General features: G+C 38.3%; 7 protein-coding genes across 7 annotated transcripts; 1 reads left to right on the forward strand and 6 right to left on the reverse strand.

Moving 5' to 3' along the window:
• Positions 1–1,756: 1,756 nt before the first annotated feature.
• On the reverse strand, positions 1,757–2,289 carry RO3G_15386 (uncharacterized protein; the record flags this gene model as incomplete). Its single annotated transcript, XM_067669970.1, has 2 exons — positions 1,757–1,790; positions 1,853–2,289. 2 exons carry the CDS (start codon positions 2,287–2,289, stop codon positions 1,757–1,759), a joined length of 471 nt encoding a protein of 156 aa, XP_067526071.1.
• An 813-nt stretch (positions 2,290–3,102) lies between these two features.
• RO3G_15387 (uncharacterized protein) lies at positions 3,103–3,438 on the reverse strand (the record flags this gene model as incomplete). The annotated part of the gene is made up of 1 exon (XM_067669971.1): positions 3,103–3,438. The coding sequence occupies one exon, from the start codon at positions 3,436–3,438 to the stop codon at positions 3,103–3,105; it is 336 nt and encodes a 111-aa protein (XP_067526072.1).
• A 728-nt stretch (positions 3,439–4,166) lies between these two features.
• Positions 4,167–4,775, reverse strand: RO3G_15388 (uncharacterized protein; the record flags this gene model as incomplete). The annotated part of the gene is made up of 1 exon (XM_067669972.1): positions 4,167–4,775. One exon carries the CDS (start codon positions 4,773–4,775, stop codon positions 4,167–4,169), a length of 609 nt encoding a protein of 202 aa, XP_067526073.1.
• A 641-nt stretch (positions 4,776–5,416) lies between these two features.
• On the forward strand, positions 5,417–5,928 carry RO3G_15389 (uncharacterized protein; the record flags this gene model as incomplete). Its single annotated transcript, XM_067669973.1, has 2 exons — positions 5,417–5,788; positions 5,824–5,928. 2 exons carry the CDS (start codon positions 5,417–5,419, stop codon positions 5,926–5,928), a joined length of 477 nt encoding a protein of 158 aa, XP_067526074.1.
• A 2,653-nt stretch (positions 5,929–8,581) lies between these two features.
• On the reverse strand, positions 8,582–9,650 carry RO3G_15390 (uncharacterized protein; the record flags this gene model as incomplete). The annotated part of the gene is made up of 3 exons (XM_067669974.1): positions 8,582–8,686; positions 8,836–9,480; positions 9,582–9,650. The coding sequence occupies 3 exons, from the start codon at positions 9,648–9,650 to the stop codon at positions 8,582–8,584; spliced, it is 819 nt and encodes a 272-aa protein (XP_067526075.1).
• A 680-nt stretch (positions 9,651–10,330) lies between these two features.
• Positions 10,331–11,491, reverse strand: RO3G_15391 (uncharacterized protein; the record flags this gene model as incomplete). Its single annotated transcript, XM_067669975.1, has 1 exon — positions 10,331–11,491. The coding sequence occupies one exon, from the start codon at positions 11,489–11,491 to the stop codon at positions 10,331–10,333; it is 1,161 nt and encodes a 386-aa protein (XP_067526076.1).
• A 614-nt stretch (positions 11,492–12,105) lies between these two features.
• On the reverse strand, positions 12,106–15,107 carry RO3G_15392 (uncharacterized protein; the record flags this gene model as incomplete). Its single annotated transcript, XM_067669976.1, has 6 exons — positions 12,106–12,157; positions 12,223–13,206; positions 13,259–13,424; positions 13,484–14,732; positions 14,790–14,906; positions 14,964–15,107. 6 exons carry the CDS (start codon positions 15,105–15,107, stop codon positions 12,106–12,108), a joined length of 2,712 nt encoding a protein of 903 aa, XP_067526077.1.
• Between the last annotated feature and the right edge of the window lie 719 nt (positions 15,108–15,826).

Genomic DNA, 15,826 nt, shown 5'->3' on the forward strand with positions numbered 1-15,826 from the left:
ATCAATATAACCCATATAACCTCTATTTTGTCTCGCCTTTACTTTGAAAGTCTTGTTATATGTTTGAAATATAAGCAATTGAAATGGATGACTCAAATATAATGTTTATGGTCCTGAATGTCGAGACTGAAAACATGAGAGAGCTTTTTATTAAATTGCTTCTTTTTGGGGATTAAATAGATTGAGAGTCAATTCACTGAAAATATTATGATAACATGGTACACGTTTACTATAATGGTTGAGAGATCACATGTTTAAGGACAGTAAAATATCCTGTCCACGACAGCAATACAACATTCTTCACAATGAACAAAAAATGATTGGATAAAATATATTTATGAGTATCATCGCTATAAGGTTATTAATCATACAACTCTTTTAGGACAAGTTGAATTATTTTGTCATCTTGTTTCTTTTTTGAGATCTTATTTGCAAGGTCAACGAGCTGACTACTTAATTGTGCATTTCCAATAATTAAAACTTCCTCATGCTCTCTGAACAATCCAAGAATATTTTTGAAGATGGTGGCTAGGGGTTCATCGTCTATTTGGAATACAATCTTCAACACTTCATCACGTTTGATGGTTGCATTCTGACCAAATCTGAATACTTTCGTTGCAATCGTTTTAAACAAAAGTGAAGAAAGTCTGCTTTGTGATAAATTTTTATGTGCAAAATTATCTTGTGATATTAATGCCCAAATGGTTGTAGGCTGAAACGAAGGGTGCGAAGTTATTGATGACGACGCCCTACATTTTGAGTAGGCTGATAAGCAATTAAACTTGCTTCGTACTTGCCTATGTTGATTAAGGACTAGCATCACTTGACATTCATTGATATCAGGATTTTCAATCATCTCGGATACAAATTGTATCGAGTTGATATCGAAAAATACTTTAGGTTCGTTGGACGGTGAGAAATGTGTTGTTGTAAGATCCCAACTGTAGCTCAATATTCGAGGATTTATCCACACTTAGATTATCCAAGTATTACATCTTACACTATCATGACAAGTTTACAATCTATGATTTTTTTGCTACAGTCATTCGATTCATTTGGAAAGCCCACTGGCAATAATTCTTTGAACAGACTCCTGTCGTGGATGAGACTGTCCTCAATCAAATCCAGAAAGAACTATTGAAACTATCTGCTTACAATTCTCTATGCTAATTTCTTTTGTATTTTCGCGACAAGTCACTCTTTCATACACTTGTATCGCTCTTAATCCTTATACTCTTTGATGAGTTTTAATAAACATTAAAATTTTCATCCATAAAAAAAAAAAAAAAAAAAAAAAAAAAAGAAATGTGTTGTTGAGGGGCTAATGTTAAATGAATTAACATCGAGACACATGCTGGATATAATCAGAAAGTTGCACACGAGTTCCAAGCACAAGCTTTTTACCATCTGGCGAGTCCAACAAACAAATCCGGATATGTCCATAGATTACTGGTTCTGTTGGAAAATAAGACTTTGTTGGTGAGCGTTCATAGTGGGTATCAAGCAAAGGGTCACGTGCATACAGTTCTACAGTATTCACTAATATTGATGTTTGCTTTTCAATAATAATTGCTCCGGCTAACAATTGTGAACCACAAAATCGTAGCTGTGAGTATACTGTGTTATCTCGTAAGAATAAAAAGAATACAGTAGTCGCTCTATTTAAGGGTGTCTGATTTAAGGATGTTTTCTATTTATGGGTGTATATCTAAAGAACGGCATAAGTCTCCAGCATAAATACCACTATACCACTATTCTATTTAAAGGTGCAACGCAAATATTTTTTACCACTAAATAGAAAAAATATTGTAAGTGATAGTTTTTTGGAGCACTCTAACAATAAATTTTTTACTTTGTAAAATAAGATCGAAGATCTGTTCGCTCTTTTGACTTATTTAATTTAGCACAAGAGTTAGCCAATCTCATTTGAATTCGGCGATGTAATTTACGATCAAGATCGTCCAAAAGAACTTTGTACATGAGAATAGATTCATAGGCTTCTCTCAACCGTTTTTTACACTCTACTGTATCAACAAACTGCTCATCTTGCTCTGTGTTGTCATTTTCTTCCGTTTCATCTACGTTGCCTTCTGCCGCTTCTTCATTATTAATAGTACATGTATAACATACTATCATCTCGCTTTCAACTGCTTCAAGGTTCAACTGGCTAACATCAGTAACTTTGTTGTCAAAGTTCTTGGGGAGATCTGGGAGCATTCCTTTTGTTGTTTCTGATTTTACTTTAAGCCATGCATTAGCTAGAAAAAACATAGCCTGAGCTTGATTCATTTTGTAAATATTTGGATTATCCAACTTTTTATTGATATACAGACACAAAGCACGATCGTATTGCTGGGCTCGGAAGTGTGCCTTAAAGTTGTCGATAATTCCTATGTATGCAAAATATTAATGAGGAAACTGTAAAATAAAAAGACAGATTATATAGCATTTTATCAACAAATAATAGGCTACCTGCATCAAGAGTCTGTAGCTTGCTAGTCGTGTTTTCTAGGAGAAATATCAATTCGATATTGTTGAGCGGAATTCTTATTTTATGAATGGACGCATTATCCAAAAGAAGAGCAATTTTTCGATTCTGTCTTCCAAAAGCAACATTTAACTTTTTCACGTATGTTGTCATCCAAGCATTAGTAGAATAATGGTATTCAATTTCACGTTTTTTTTTTTTTCCAATTGCTGTCATGGATAACAAATTAGCTCTTGTTTTAAAACATTTGGGGCTCTTGTGTTGCCCGATAACAAATGGGTGCCATTTGTAAGTCCCATCCGAATTACAGAGCAATCCAACTGTCAGACAGGTTTTACTTTTTTTAAGGCCACCAAGCGACTCGGAACATATGGTTCTTCTTGGTGGTTGCTGGTAATATAAGCCTGTTTCATCAAAATTCATGATATCCATAGGATCATATAACTCAAGAAGTTCTTCTATCTTCCTCAATTCGTTCTGAATGCTTTCAGAAGCGATGTCTACCGAGGCACTTTCACCATGCATTGGCCTGCATTTACTCCAATTCGCTTAAAAAGTTTGGTGAGCCATCCAGAGGAAAATGAAACTTCTTTTTCAAGGATTCTATACTTTACTCAAGCAATATGTCTTACATATCGAAGGATTGAGTCTCGATTGACTGGCAGATCGTTGTTATTCATGTCTGCAACAAACTTTGCTACTTCATCAAGTTGAGGATAGCGTGTTGTTTTTAGACTTTTGCCATTATTGACAACGTTAATATTACTATATAACGTTTCAGCATTTTTGAGAATATTTGATATAGTCTGTTGGACAAGTGGTTGATCTAAATTGAATTTCTTCATAGACCATTCACCTAATTCTGTTTGATTAAGCTGGCCAGTAGCATTTTGATCCAAAAGCTCAATTTTTTGAGAAATAGAAAGGCGTACAGGTTTATTATTAGACATCTTTTTATAGATAGAATCTAAATAAAGAAAACAAATTTTGTATGTCATATATTTATTCTCATCAAAATCATTTTGAGTCTACGACTCGTATATTATCCTTCCAGCAATTTTGATCAAGTCTTAAGCAAGTTTTGATTTTTTAATGTCCTTACACAATTACCAAATCTACACCAACCGACAGTGGTCTATGTGGAAACATGCTGTACAAACATGTCTATAATGTAGCTACAATACATATTAAATGATTTCAATTTTTTAACAGCTACGAATTTCGATTTAAGGGTATGTTCTATTTAGGGGGTGGATATTCCAAAATTTTTGGCTACCCTTAAATAGAGCGACTACTGTATAATAAATTTTTGTAAAGCATTTACTACTCTGATTTTTTACAAATTGAATATGAAACATGTTTAAAGCATGTTGGGATACGACATTGCCCCCTTCCAGGTCATAACTACTTCTGGATTTAGATTGTGTAATATTGAGCAAAGCAATATGTTATGGCAATAATGTAATTCGTAAGTGCATGTTATAAGAATGTGTAGGTAGCAACATGCGAAAGGTTTTTTACTTGTGAATGAACTGTGGATTGAATGTGAATTGACATTGTAAATTGGATTATTGGAAGCTTTGAATTATTGAAAGGTAGCACAAGGCGTTGAGATAATACGTAATAGATAAATTGTAATCACGGTTAATTTCTTGCTCTTTTATAGCTTGAATTGTCGTTATTTTTTCTTAGTCTTTTTTTCACTTGAATTAGGTTCAACATTATGTTGTCCATTTCGTCGATTCCAGTTTTTTGGTATTGGTCTGTTGTTGTGAAAGTGTTTTTCAGGTTCCCAAGTATCATCTTTCGCATCATAGCCTTTCCAACGTACCAAGTATAACCAGTTACCAGGAGTGCCTTTGTGGTCAATTATGGCTTCGACATCATATATCTCAGGTTGTTCTTCTGATATTACTTTGATATGTGAAGGTGGAATATTTCGAGGTAAAAGTGCGCCAGTACCATCAACTAGGATATAGCTTCCTCCTTGGTTCTTTCTGACAATTGTATAATTTCCAATGTAGGGTGGATCTGTTTTTGCAGTTCGGTTTATATTCTTGATCATGACTTGACTACCAGATGGTATTTCCTTGATAATTCGATGAGATTTGTTAAACTTGTTTTCGGCAGCAGTTTGGGAAGTTTTGGTTTTCTCGCGAATAGCTGGTAAAACAGTGTTATTAAATTTCGTAATGTGTCCATTAAACTGTTTTCTTGTTTCATTGTAGTTTGTAGGAATTGACACGTCACTGTAGTCCTTGAATTGATTTGGACGTTTAGCAAACATAGCTGAAAATGGTCTTGTGTCGTGTAAGGCAGTTGGCGTGTTATTTAGAGCTTCTTGGGTACTGTCAAGGTATAAGTCCCAATCATCGTTCTTGCCTTGAAGTCTTTTATATATTATATTCTTTGTCTTTCCAACGCAACATTCTGCAATACCATTGCTTCGAGGGTGATATGCTGTTATAAGACGATGATCGATATTGTCGTATTTACCCCATTAAATACTTATTATTCGTATGAGATTACTCAAATCTTATATAAGAAATAACAAGTACTGAATACATAATATTATATATTACATATTCTCTAAGACTCATTTACAATATTAACCATATACAATATTTATATTATTCAAGTTCAATACTAAAATTGACCTTGAACTCACTTCGGTCCCTGAATAATTTTATTTCCTATATAAAGGCGTAGTTTGATTAAATGGGTTCTCTCTCTCGTCTTGAAATCTAATAAAGAGGTTACATAGAGACTCATTCACTAGTTTTCAAGTACTATCTCCTTTTAATTCTCAAATTTTTATCTGCAAATATCTCAGATATCAGAACTTCAGTATATTTACGGATGATATCATTGACATATTCAGTTCCATTGTCGCTTTGGATAATTTTTGGATGACCGAAAAATGATAGCATGTTTCTTATTTACAGAAAAGCCTTGGAAATATTATCTGTTGAAAAAGACGAGGTAACCAGTTTAACCTTGCAAGCGCAATCATTCTGTGATGCTGTGGCTAACCAGTTTATAAAATTCTCAAATGTAATCAAGATCAATCAGAGACATCAAAGAAACGACTTTGACAATAAGCGGAAGACGGGAACGGACATGAGAACTAAAAATCTTCTAAAGCATCCGGAAGTCAAAGACATTGTAACCAAGGCAGTCGCAGGTGTTGATGGCGATGCTTACATAATTGGAGATTCTGAATGGGCGGACGGCACACAATCCGATGTGCTATACGTTCCTAAGGATGAATCACTTGGGCATGCCCCAATTATCATTGAAGTACAGAATTCCGTAAACTTTGCCTTTATCAATAGATCAATCAGGCATTGTACCTTAGCTTATCAGAGGTTCCAGACATTACCTGTGTTGGTTATTTTTTGTATCAATGCAACAAGTGGCATCCCAATGAAGCTCCTTAGTTCCAGTGCCTTACCCTGTGCTATGGATGTGCATTGCGACTTGTGGGCAAAAAAAAATGCCATATTATTAATCATTCCTATGCCAAGAAATGGATAGGCGCAGCTTTGCACCCTTTCACGGCATTATCATTGCTTTTGGCTGACCAAGAAACGCGCCTCTTGGAAAGTCAAGATTGGAAAGATTCAACAATGGTTAGATTATTCGAAATCTTGCAACAAACCTTGGGAAAATCATCGGATCGAGAAATGAAAGCGTTAAAGTATCAGCAGGAAAGCGGAATTTAAACAATTTCCAGAAACAAAGTATTTCACCATCCGTCCCTTCCCCCCAAAAAAATGAGGGGACAGCGTCGGAGACATTGCTATTCTTGAAAAATACCCTCAAAGTATTTTTTTTTTTGTAGTATATTTGATTTATTAGTTAAATAAATAAAATGTAAAAGGAAAAAGGTCACACGTCACAGTGAGTGGTGTGCTTTTAATGAAGACGGAAAAGCTTGAGTTTTTAAGAATAGTAGAAATGAGTTGAGGCCGTGATAATGGGGTATGTCGAAGATATATTGCCATTGAGCACGCCAGTGAAGAGTAGATTTTGTTTAAGATTAAATAAGTCACACGTCGTATTGTGTGGTGTGCTTTTTAATGAAGACTGAACGTCCCAATTTTTTCAAAAGCTGTTGTGACAATACGTTCAGGTAAGAGAGGAACATCATCAAAGATGTATCGCCAATGTGCACGCCATAAAAATAAAAGAATGTAATAACTAAGACGGAGCAGAGTTGTGTTGTCAATATAATCGAAGCGTGTCAGATGCAATAAAAGAGTAAGGATATCAGTTGGTTGGAAATCTAGGTGAGGTGCAAAACGAGACAGGGCTTCTTGCCAGATGGACCATTTATGAGGGCATTCCACGAGAAGATGGGATATATCCTCGGAGGATACGTTGCAGAACTTGCATGTAGCACTGACATCTGGATTGAAACGAGCTATAGATGATTGGCTATGTAATTTGCCGTGGATAAAGCGAAAACAGAACGATCTTGCTTCAGGTAGAATGGTGAGGTTCCAGAAACGCAACCAACCATCGGACGGTATGGTGGTAGCCGGGCAAGGAAGCATAGAGTCGAGCTGAGTCTGACGGTATACTCGAGGACAGAAAGAAACCCATTCTAGTGATCTTGTGAGCCATGTGACAAAAGGATAGTCTGTCACACTACCTGGATTAGTAGATGTATTCAATATGACCTGCCAAGTCATTTCATTCAGTTTGACAGTACGATTTTGTAAATCTCGTAGTAATCGGGCTGATAATCGAGGATGAGGCGGTGAGTCTGACGCCAACATAGGCCGTATCCTTTTGAGTGACTGATCATATTTAAAATAGTGTCTTGCCCGTGATTTGGAGCGGTGAGGACTTCGTAACCAATGACCATCAGGGATTTCCGAGAAAAGCGAGCATATGGGTAGACATAACAGAGTGGATGGATTACATTGAGCTCCAGGCATGCCATTGCTCAGAAAGGAATCAATAGTGGTATAAAGTGCAGGGAGAAAAGAACCAACAGACACATCTGTTGTTGAACGAAGAGCTGGAAAGAAACAAGACAATAAGGAGGAAGTACCCGAGGAGTGGAACCGTCGTATAAAATCCTTCAAATATACTTGACTACAGGAGCTCTGAAGGTCATCAGTAAACAGCAAACGGAGCCATCGGACTTGTAAGCTACGGTGTTGGATAAAAGGGTCTAATAAACCCAATCCGCCCTTGGATAAAGGTTGACAAAACAAAGCATATCGAAAACCAGGTTTGATACCTTTCGAGATAAATTGATAGATCGTTGATCGAATTTGTCGAAAGAAAGATTTTGGCAGTGAGACAACTCTCAAGGAATACCACAATTTAGATAGTAGCAGAGAGTTGGTCACAGTCACACGGCCTCTAATAGAGAGATTCCGTTGAGAGTAGATTGAGCATTGGGTTTTGATATTTTGTAACAGATGGTCTTCTACATATCTTCGCTGAGCAATAGATTGAATAACTGGAAATCCAAGATAACGGAGAGGCTGTGATTTAGTATGATCATGCCATTTGAGGATCTGGTGCTGTGCAAGAATTTGCTGCCATTGGTTGGAACTCTTTCCACTGAGAAAGATTGCTTCAGTTTTTGAAAGGTTTACTTTAGCGTTAGATACTTGACCGTAGGTCTGTAGATGATGTTGAAGACGTAGGAAATCTGCAGGTGAAGATAGAAAAACACAAACATCATCAGCATAAGCAAGTACTTTAAGAGCAGGAGGAGGATTTGGATCGGATGGCAATGGAAGAAATGAGAATCCAAACAAAGAAGTGTCTTGTAAAACATGTCTTAGGAATGGTTCTAGTGCGAGATTAAACAGAAGAGGCGACAGCGGATCCCCTTGACGGAGGCCGCGAGATTGAGTTACTTCTTCGGTGAGGTGTCCGTTGATGTTGACCCGTACCCGATTACCAAAAAATAGCCTAATCAAAGAGTTCACAAGTACCGTTGGGAACCCGAACTTTAGTAGCACTGAGCGTAAGTAAGAGGGGTGTACCCGATCGTAGGCTTTTTCTTGATCCAAAAGGAGAGCAATTTCCTGACGATTGTCCTTACGAGCATGTTCCATTATAATGTTAAGTACGAGACCATTTTCCGCGATAAAGCGATTCGGCATAAACCCAGTTTGACATCGGTTGATCAGGGATGGTATCACCTGCCGCATTCGTGAGTTGAGAACTCTGGTATAAATTTTGGCATCACAGTTGATTAGTGAGATAGGTCGCCAATTTTTTAGATTCGTTAAATCACCCTTTTTTGCCAACAGCCTTACCCGTAATTCTTGCCATGAAAGTGGAAAGATACTGGAGTTATGTGCTTGATTATATACCTTTAAAACCAATTCCTGTAGAGGAGGGTAGCGAAATAGTTGGTACAGAAAGGCGTAACCAAGACCATCCTCCCCTGGGCTGCTGATTTTGTTTTTCACGCGTGCTGTCTCTTGAATGATCTCGTCGATAGTGATAGGAGCCATAAGAATATCACAATGGTCTGAGATCACTTGTGGTAGACCGAAAATAGCTTGGAGATAGGAATCGAGCTGAAGATCATCGACAGGGTCCGCATCATACAAGGACTGGTAAAACTGCTGGGTGATGGGGAGTAGTTGATCAATGCCTTCGACCGGATCTTCATTGTCGTCAGATCGTAAGGTGGTAATATGTTGTTCAACTGTGCGTTTACGATACATACTTTTCAGATACTTGATCGAAGTTTCACCTGCTTCCTGCCAACGAACATTAGCTTTGAGAGCCAGAATATCAGTAAGTTCTTGTTGTAGCGACGCAATTTGTTGATCGAAAATAGGCAATTGATGTAAGCGAATAGCTAATGGTGGTTTACTGCGTAAAAATCTATTTCGATTGCTTTGTAGTTTGCGGATAGTTTTTGTACGCCAATTAGTGTAATCTACTGCGAAAGTGCGTGTGATCTTTTTAACTTGACGTTTAATGTGATCCCATGATTTCGCGGCAGACTATTCAGAAGGTAGCTTGGGTAGAATATCTTCTAGATGTTGGCGAAGATATTGTTGGTAAGCTGGGTTTCGAGCGAGAAGAGGGTTTCCACGCCACAGACCGGGACCAGAAGGGGAGGAACCAATACAGCAGGTAATTGACAAAAGTGAGTGATCTGACCAGGAGGCATCCAATTTGTGGATGTTACTTTCTGTGACCTTGGAGCACCAAGACTGACTAACGAATATATAATCGATAGTAGATAATATATTGTCATTGCGTCGGAATGTAGGTAGCTCGTGTAAGTCGTCCTTCTGTAATGCGTTGTAAAAATGATCATCTAAAAACGAAACCCATTGTAGAGAAGTTTGGGAAGACAGGTGAGGACGTTGGTATGAATAGTTAAAATCTCCAGTAATAACTAGACGGTCGAGGTTAATATCCAAAGTTGGTGAATGTAAGAGGTCAAATAGCTGATCAAAGAACTGTGAACGGTGCTGACCAGAGGTGGCTGGAGCATATATAACAAGAACATAGAAGGGAGCAAAGGCATTGTGAGGATGTGTAACCTTTGTGAGTATAGTTCTATCGTTCTCGGGTGTCAAATTGGTCGAGAATACGAAGGAAGGACTGAACGAGACAATACCACAATGTCGAGACCATAAGGAGTGTTGAGCCTGGAATTGTGTATTGATCAAAGAAAGTATATTATCAGAAACATGTGTTTCTTGAAAAGTCATAATATCGAAGTTTAAGGAGCGTAAGTATCTTATAAATTTTGATTGTTTGTTGGTATTATTGGACTTCACTAAACTATTACAGTTTAGTGAAGCAATATGCAGTAACAAGTTTTTAGACTTATTACTCATATTATTGTAAGTTGGCGGTATAGCTGTCCTCTCCAGCTAAGGTATCGGAGGAGGAGGAGTCCAAATGGGCTGTATCAGTTATGGAGGATGTATTATCCACAGATTCGTCTTGCTCAGGTGTGGGAAGTTGGGCTTTGAGCAAAGTGGATTTTGAGCGAGTGGCTGGTAGAACGTAAGGGGTAGGTCGACGATCTTTCTTTTGCCGTTTGACACTATGCTTAGAAGCGGTTTCAATATTCAAGGTGGGAGCAGGGACATCAACTGGCACAGTTGTATCTAGAGGCTCAGACATATTATTTTGAGCATCAGGCTCCATTAAATCTTCCATAAGCTCCTCAGAGACCTCATCAGGAGTGCAGACGTCATTTGGCATCACTTCTGGGGGAACATTATGTGATTGTACTGTATCAAAGAGCTTAGTAGGAGGCTCAGGTTGCTTACGAGCTTTCTTGGACGGTTTGTCCCGTGAACATTCTGCAGCTATGTGACCTACAACGCCACAATTCCAACAAGTATGTCGAGTTTTACGCTTAGGACAATTAGCTACGACATGACCTTCCTCATGGCAGTATCGACAGTACACAGGCATCTGATTCCGCACTGCATAGAAACCGCACTCCCGTTGTTCGTCCCAAGGAATCAAATGAGTTAAAGGCTCGAAAGTCTCAGTTTTGGAAGTCACATTAAGGACGGCATAACCAGTACACATATAGGTACCTGTAGTGGGCTCTAAAAGGATCCCAACGTCCAAAATATCTCCATATTTTCTCAAACTTTTTTCCAGACCTTTCATCAAGTCCTTCTCATTCAAAAAGGGTAAGTTGGACAGACGCAGACGGACAACTTGCATGTGAGTGTCAAGCGCTCGACAAGGTAAGATGGTTGATTTATCTGCAAAAGAAATACCGTTCGCCAGGCATTCACTTAATGCGTCGTCATCAGGTGCAAAATTAATCTCGGCAAATTTAAGAGTTCCAACTTGTTGAGTGAGGACTCCTACGCGAGAAGGATATTGTTGAGCAACCAAATGGAGAAACTCAATTTTCGATTCCTTGCGACCTGTCATATCGATAAAGACACTGCCTGAACCATGCCCTGTTCGCCATATACTGGTCTTAGAGATCATCGGGACATCCGAAGTGCTCGGTGTGGACGTAACCATGTTAACCGTCGAGGAAGAATTAGTCGAATGTAACAGTGATTTACGGTTTTTGGTCACTACCCGTGCCCAAGATCGTTGTGCTGATGTTTTGGACGTTGATGTAGCCTTGGTGTTGAGATGAGGCGACTCGGCTAAGCCACTTTTCTGGTTGAAATTATTTTCGTCGGAAAGAACCATGTTACCCTCAAAGCATTACTCTCTTTAGTATAAATTAGGATATTTTGTTTTTGAAAGTCTTTGAGAAACTCTTTTTTTTTTTTTTCTATTAGCGAAATGTATCATAACCAGAATATGTTTTTTACCATAAAAAAAGGGCTAAAATCAGTCTTGAAAAATCAATTATTTATGTTTGCAAATAAAGATAGGTGTTTAATGCTCTTTAATCTTTTTCAAATAAAATAGCAAACATGTATTATTATGGTTTATTGACAATAAAGTTTACAATAATCATCTATTCACCAAGCCTATAAAATTGTCCTTTACGCAATATTTATAAATCGAAACGAGAAAAATCATTTCTTTTTTTTATTTTTCGTAAAGCAATGTTCTATATTTTGAAGTATGGATATATAAAAATTAAACTTTTATTGTAATTAATATGGTTTAAATTAGAGTTATAATCCTGATTCTTTTAATCTTCTAGCAATTGTATCTTCACCACGCTCCCTATTTTTTTTTTTTTTAAAAAAAAATGAAGTTAATCTTTTCCCAGTTTCCTTTTTATTGCTTACCTTGGTTCTAACTTTAAGCTCAAATTATACAGCTCTTCCTCATCTCGACTGGATTGTAAATGTGTCTTGATAAACTCCTGAATGTCAGGTACAACTGTGAGCATATAATGCGTTGATTGATATTGCTGCAAATCCTGAATGACCTCAGCTGTCTTTGTACGCTTGGCAAAGTTGATCAAATGATTTGGTTTCTTCAAGAAATTCGAGTTGCCATCCTCAATGAATGTCAAGTCCTGAAGGTAAATGCCCAGAAAAGGAATACAGGGTGGGTTGATGCGGTGAATGATTTCACGATACTCACTAAAATTACGATTCGCACCCATCAAGCGACGAATGTGGGATAGGATCTGGATTGGCCGTCCGCTGATCAATTCCCAGGTACGTCTCAGACGACCGATGGAGCCATTATCAAAGGCTGAGAGGATGGCCATGCAAGTATTGAAGTTGTTGAGCATTCGACAGCGATTGGCGACAAGGATCCAATGTTTTAGAACCGTGGCGCGTTTCTTGACTTCTTCCATGGTCAGGATCGAATCTGTCACCCAGGCTGTTATTTGGTTTGAGTGTTCAATCGAGGCCTTGACGTTGGCCGCAATGTGTGTACCTTCCTCTACATCCGGTTTCCCCCAATTCTTATCCAGGCATTCCACAGGCTTGATACGATTGTACAGACGAAAGTCCATGATGGTCATCTGACGCGCAAGTTCGTGTGGGTCAACTTCAAGCAACTTGATTCGTTTCAGGTTCTTGGGTAAGATGGGCACAGGCATGTCCTCTGTGCGCACATTAAGCTTCATTTTTCGAATCTGTCCAGAATCCTCGGCTAATAAACGCTTCTTGATCAATTTCGTCAGTTGTTCGGCACCGAATTTCATCGAGTTGGAAATCACTTGGTCTGTAAATTGACTTAGAGTGGATAAGATCGGTCGATCTTCTTGTTCGTTGAAATAGGTTTCCAGCCATGATTTTATGACATTGAATACTCTATTATGTGCTTTGAGTTTATTTAGTAAATAAAACAAATGGATGTACGCACCTTAATCGAACAAGTTTCAACTTCTTTTCATTCCAAACCTCTACTTCTTCCATCGTTAATCCTTCTGGTGGTTTGAGTTGGTATCGTTGAAAGAGTTCATTAAATAGTTCTTCTGTTGTGCAAAAGGATCGATAGGTTAGCAAAAATGTAACGTTAAACTTGGCATCTGCAAGAAAAGAAGTAAAAATCAATATAAACAAAAACAACTTTTTTTTTCTCCTTTACCAAATTGATCGTGTTGTGTCAATCGCTGTACTAGCCCATGCACAGTACCACCTTTCACAGCGCCCTGCGCATTGAACACAATCTCATTTGAATCCATATCAGCTATTAAAAACCAAGGAACATCACTATGAGGTGTATTAGGCGGTAAAGACACTGGTATTTGAGGAGAAGCCGGCTCATCAAAAGTCTTGTTCAACTTGACATCTTTGGCGCCCGAGAAAGTAGGAAAGTCAAGAATGATATCTTCTTCCAGAGAAGCAGCCGTTTCTTCTTCCTTTACAATTTCTTCCTCTTCCATCTGTGACAGATTAACCACATCTTCTACACCCAGCTCGATTTCCTCAATAGATCTCAGCATACGTTCATAGGCAGTATCTGCCTGAATGGCATCCATCTGACTGTTGGTGACCTGTTGTGAGACAACAAAGAGTGAGCCCATGGCACCGTAGATTGGGTGTTTGGCCTTGATGATAGCCTCAGCTTTGACGTGTTGTTGCTCTTCAAAGACCTGATCTACTGCGTTCATCAACTGACTTGTTGTGTTGCTCAAATTTCGAAACTGTGCTACAAGCAAGGGCGCATTGGCCTTTAGTTTTTCTAACGTGATATTTAAATCTTTCGGATCGTCTTTGAAGGGACCATAAGCGTCCTTAACACTCTCGGTGAATGAAGCAACCGCACCTCGGACGTTCTCGGCCAGGACAATGATAGTCGTGGCTGTATCAGAACCAGTAAGCATGGCGCGGTGTCGCATGTTGAGTTGAATTGGATTTTTCCAAACAGCGTCGTCTAATTCAGGCTTGAATCTGTCTTTTAATGTGATACGCATATCTTGAGCCCATGCCATAAAATGGCGTACAGAAACCAAAATGTCATCAGCATCGTTCATCAATTTATTAAGAGCGTCAGGGCCAGGCCAAGTGGTTGAGGCCACCTTGGCGGATAAAATCAATTTGGCCACTGCGGCAAGTAAAGATCGGTGTAGGTTGCGGAGTTGTTTATTAGATTTCAAATGGATGGAACTTTCCTTGTCGAGACAGTTGGAGACATAGAGTAGTAAACGGATCTGATGGACAATTTGAATTGCCTCTTGGCGAAGTTCGGTATTTTTGCCGTTACGAATAGATTCCTTGAGACTGCTAATAGCGTGGGCTATAGTGGAAGATAAGGATGTCCAGGTAATTTGTGTTTCCTTATCGTTGGAAGGTTCTGATGGCGGTGAAAGGGGTGAATTAGGTTGTGGCGTTACCTAAATATGTTTGATAAGAAAAAGAATAAAGTAAGACCCCATTGTGTTTTGTATTACCAGTAAGCCAGTGTCTGGATCAATATTTTCCAGTTCCCATGTTGTCTCGTCTGTTTTCACATTACAATAATAATATCTTCCTTTTGGTGTCATCTTACGCATCCAATCAGGCGGTAACTAAATTGAATTTTTTGTTTTATGAATGATGCAAAAGAACTTTATTTCTGGAATTACCCTATTTTCTTTTCCGACTTCCTCTTCTTCAAACAGACGATGATTGTCTTCTGTAACACGATTTGGTGCGCGTACCGGACGCACAGGTGGTGAAAAGCCTTCTTCGTCCATTGAATAGCCTTCGGGAGGAATAGAATATCTCATTTCATGTGTCTTGACATTATAATAATACTGCTCTGATCCATCTTCTGTTGTTTGAAGTATCCAGTCTGTACCTGCTGTGTGTGTGGATAAAATGGCGTCTGTTACGTGTAAACTTAATCGTAACTGCTTTTTTACATCCGCTCGCTTAGCAGGTTGTTGCTATTCAGATTGAAGATCAGTTTTTAATAGGAAAAAAAAATGACAGGTTTTTGCTCCTTTTTCTTTACTTGATTAATTATCTCGACGTAATTGCTCGGAAACCAACCCCTTTTGCCTTCACATCTATCAATTTTATGAACATACAGAAGATTTACTTTTGTTCTGACTTACCGACCGTCCCACCAACCTGACTCTAGTTGTGCAAATACGTCTATGATTGCATTTGCTTTAAAAGATAACGAGGAAGGGTCGTTGGATTCATAAGAATATAAAGCTCGAACTTGGCATATAACCTCTCTCGCTGCCATTAATATTATGTCTGTGTGCTGAATAAAAGTGATGAGAGAGATGACAAGAAGGAAAAAAAAAAAAAAAGGGGAAAAAAAAAAAGAATTAAAAAAAGAACTTCTGTACGTGAGAGTGTGTACTACATGAATTTTTTAAGTCTGCGACAGAACCCTTTTTTCTGTTTCCAAGGAGCTGTCATGGACCTGTATTTCAAGGAGGGCTTTTGTTTATCAATTCATGCAGCTTGACCATTACAATGAAACAATAGAATT

This window comes from Rhizopus delemar, genomic scaffold (genome assembly GCF_000149305.1).
Source record: "Rhizopus delemar RA 99-880 supercont3.16 genomic scaffold, whole genome shotgun sequence".
Classification (NCBI taxonomy): Eukaryota; Fungi; Mucoromycota; class Mucoromycetes; order Mucorales; family Rhizopodaceae; genus Rhizopus; species Rhizopus delemar.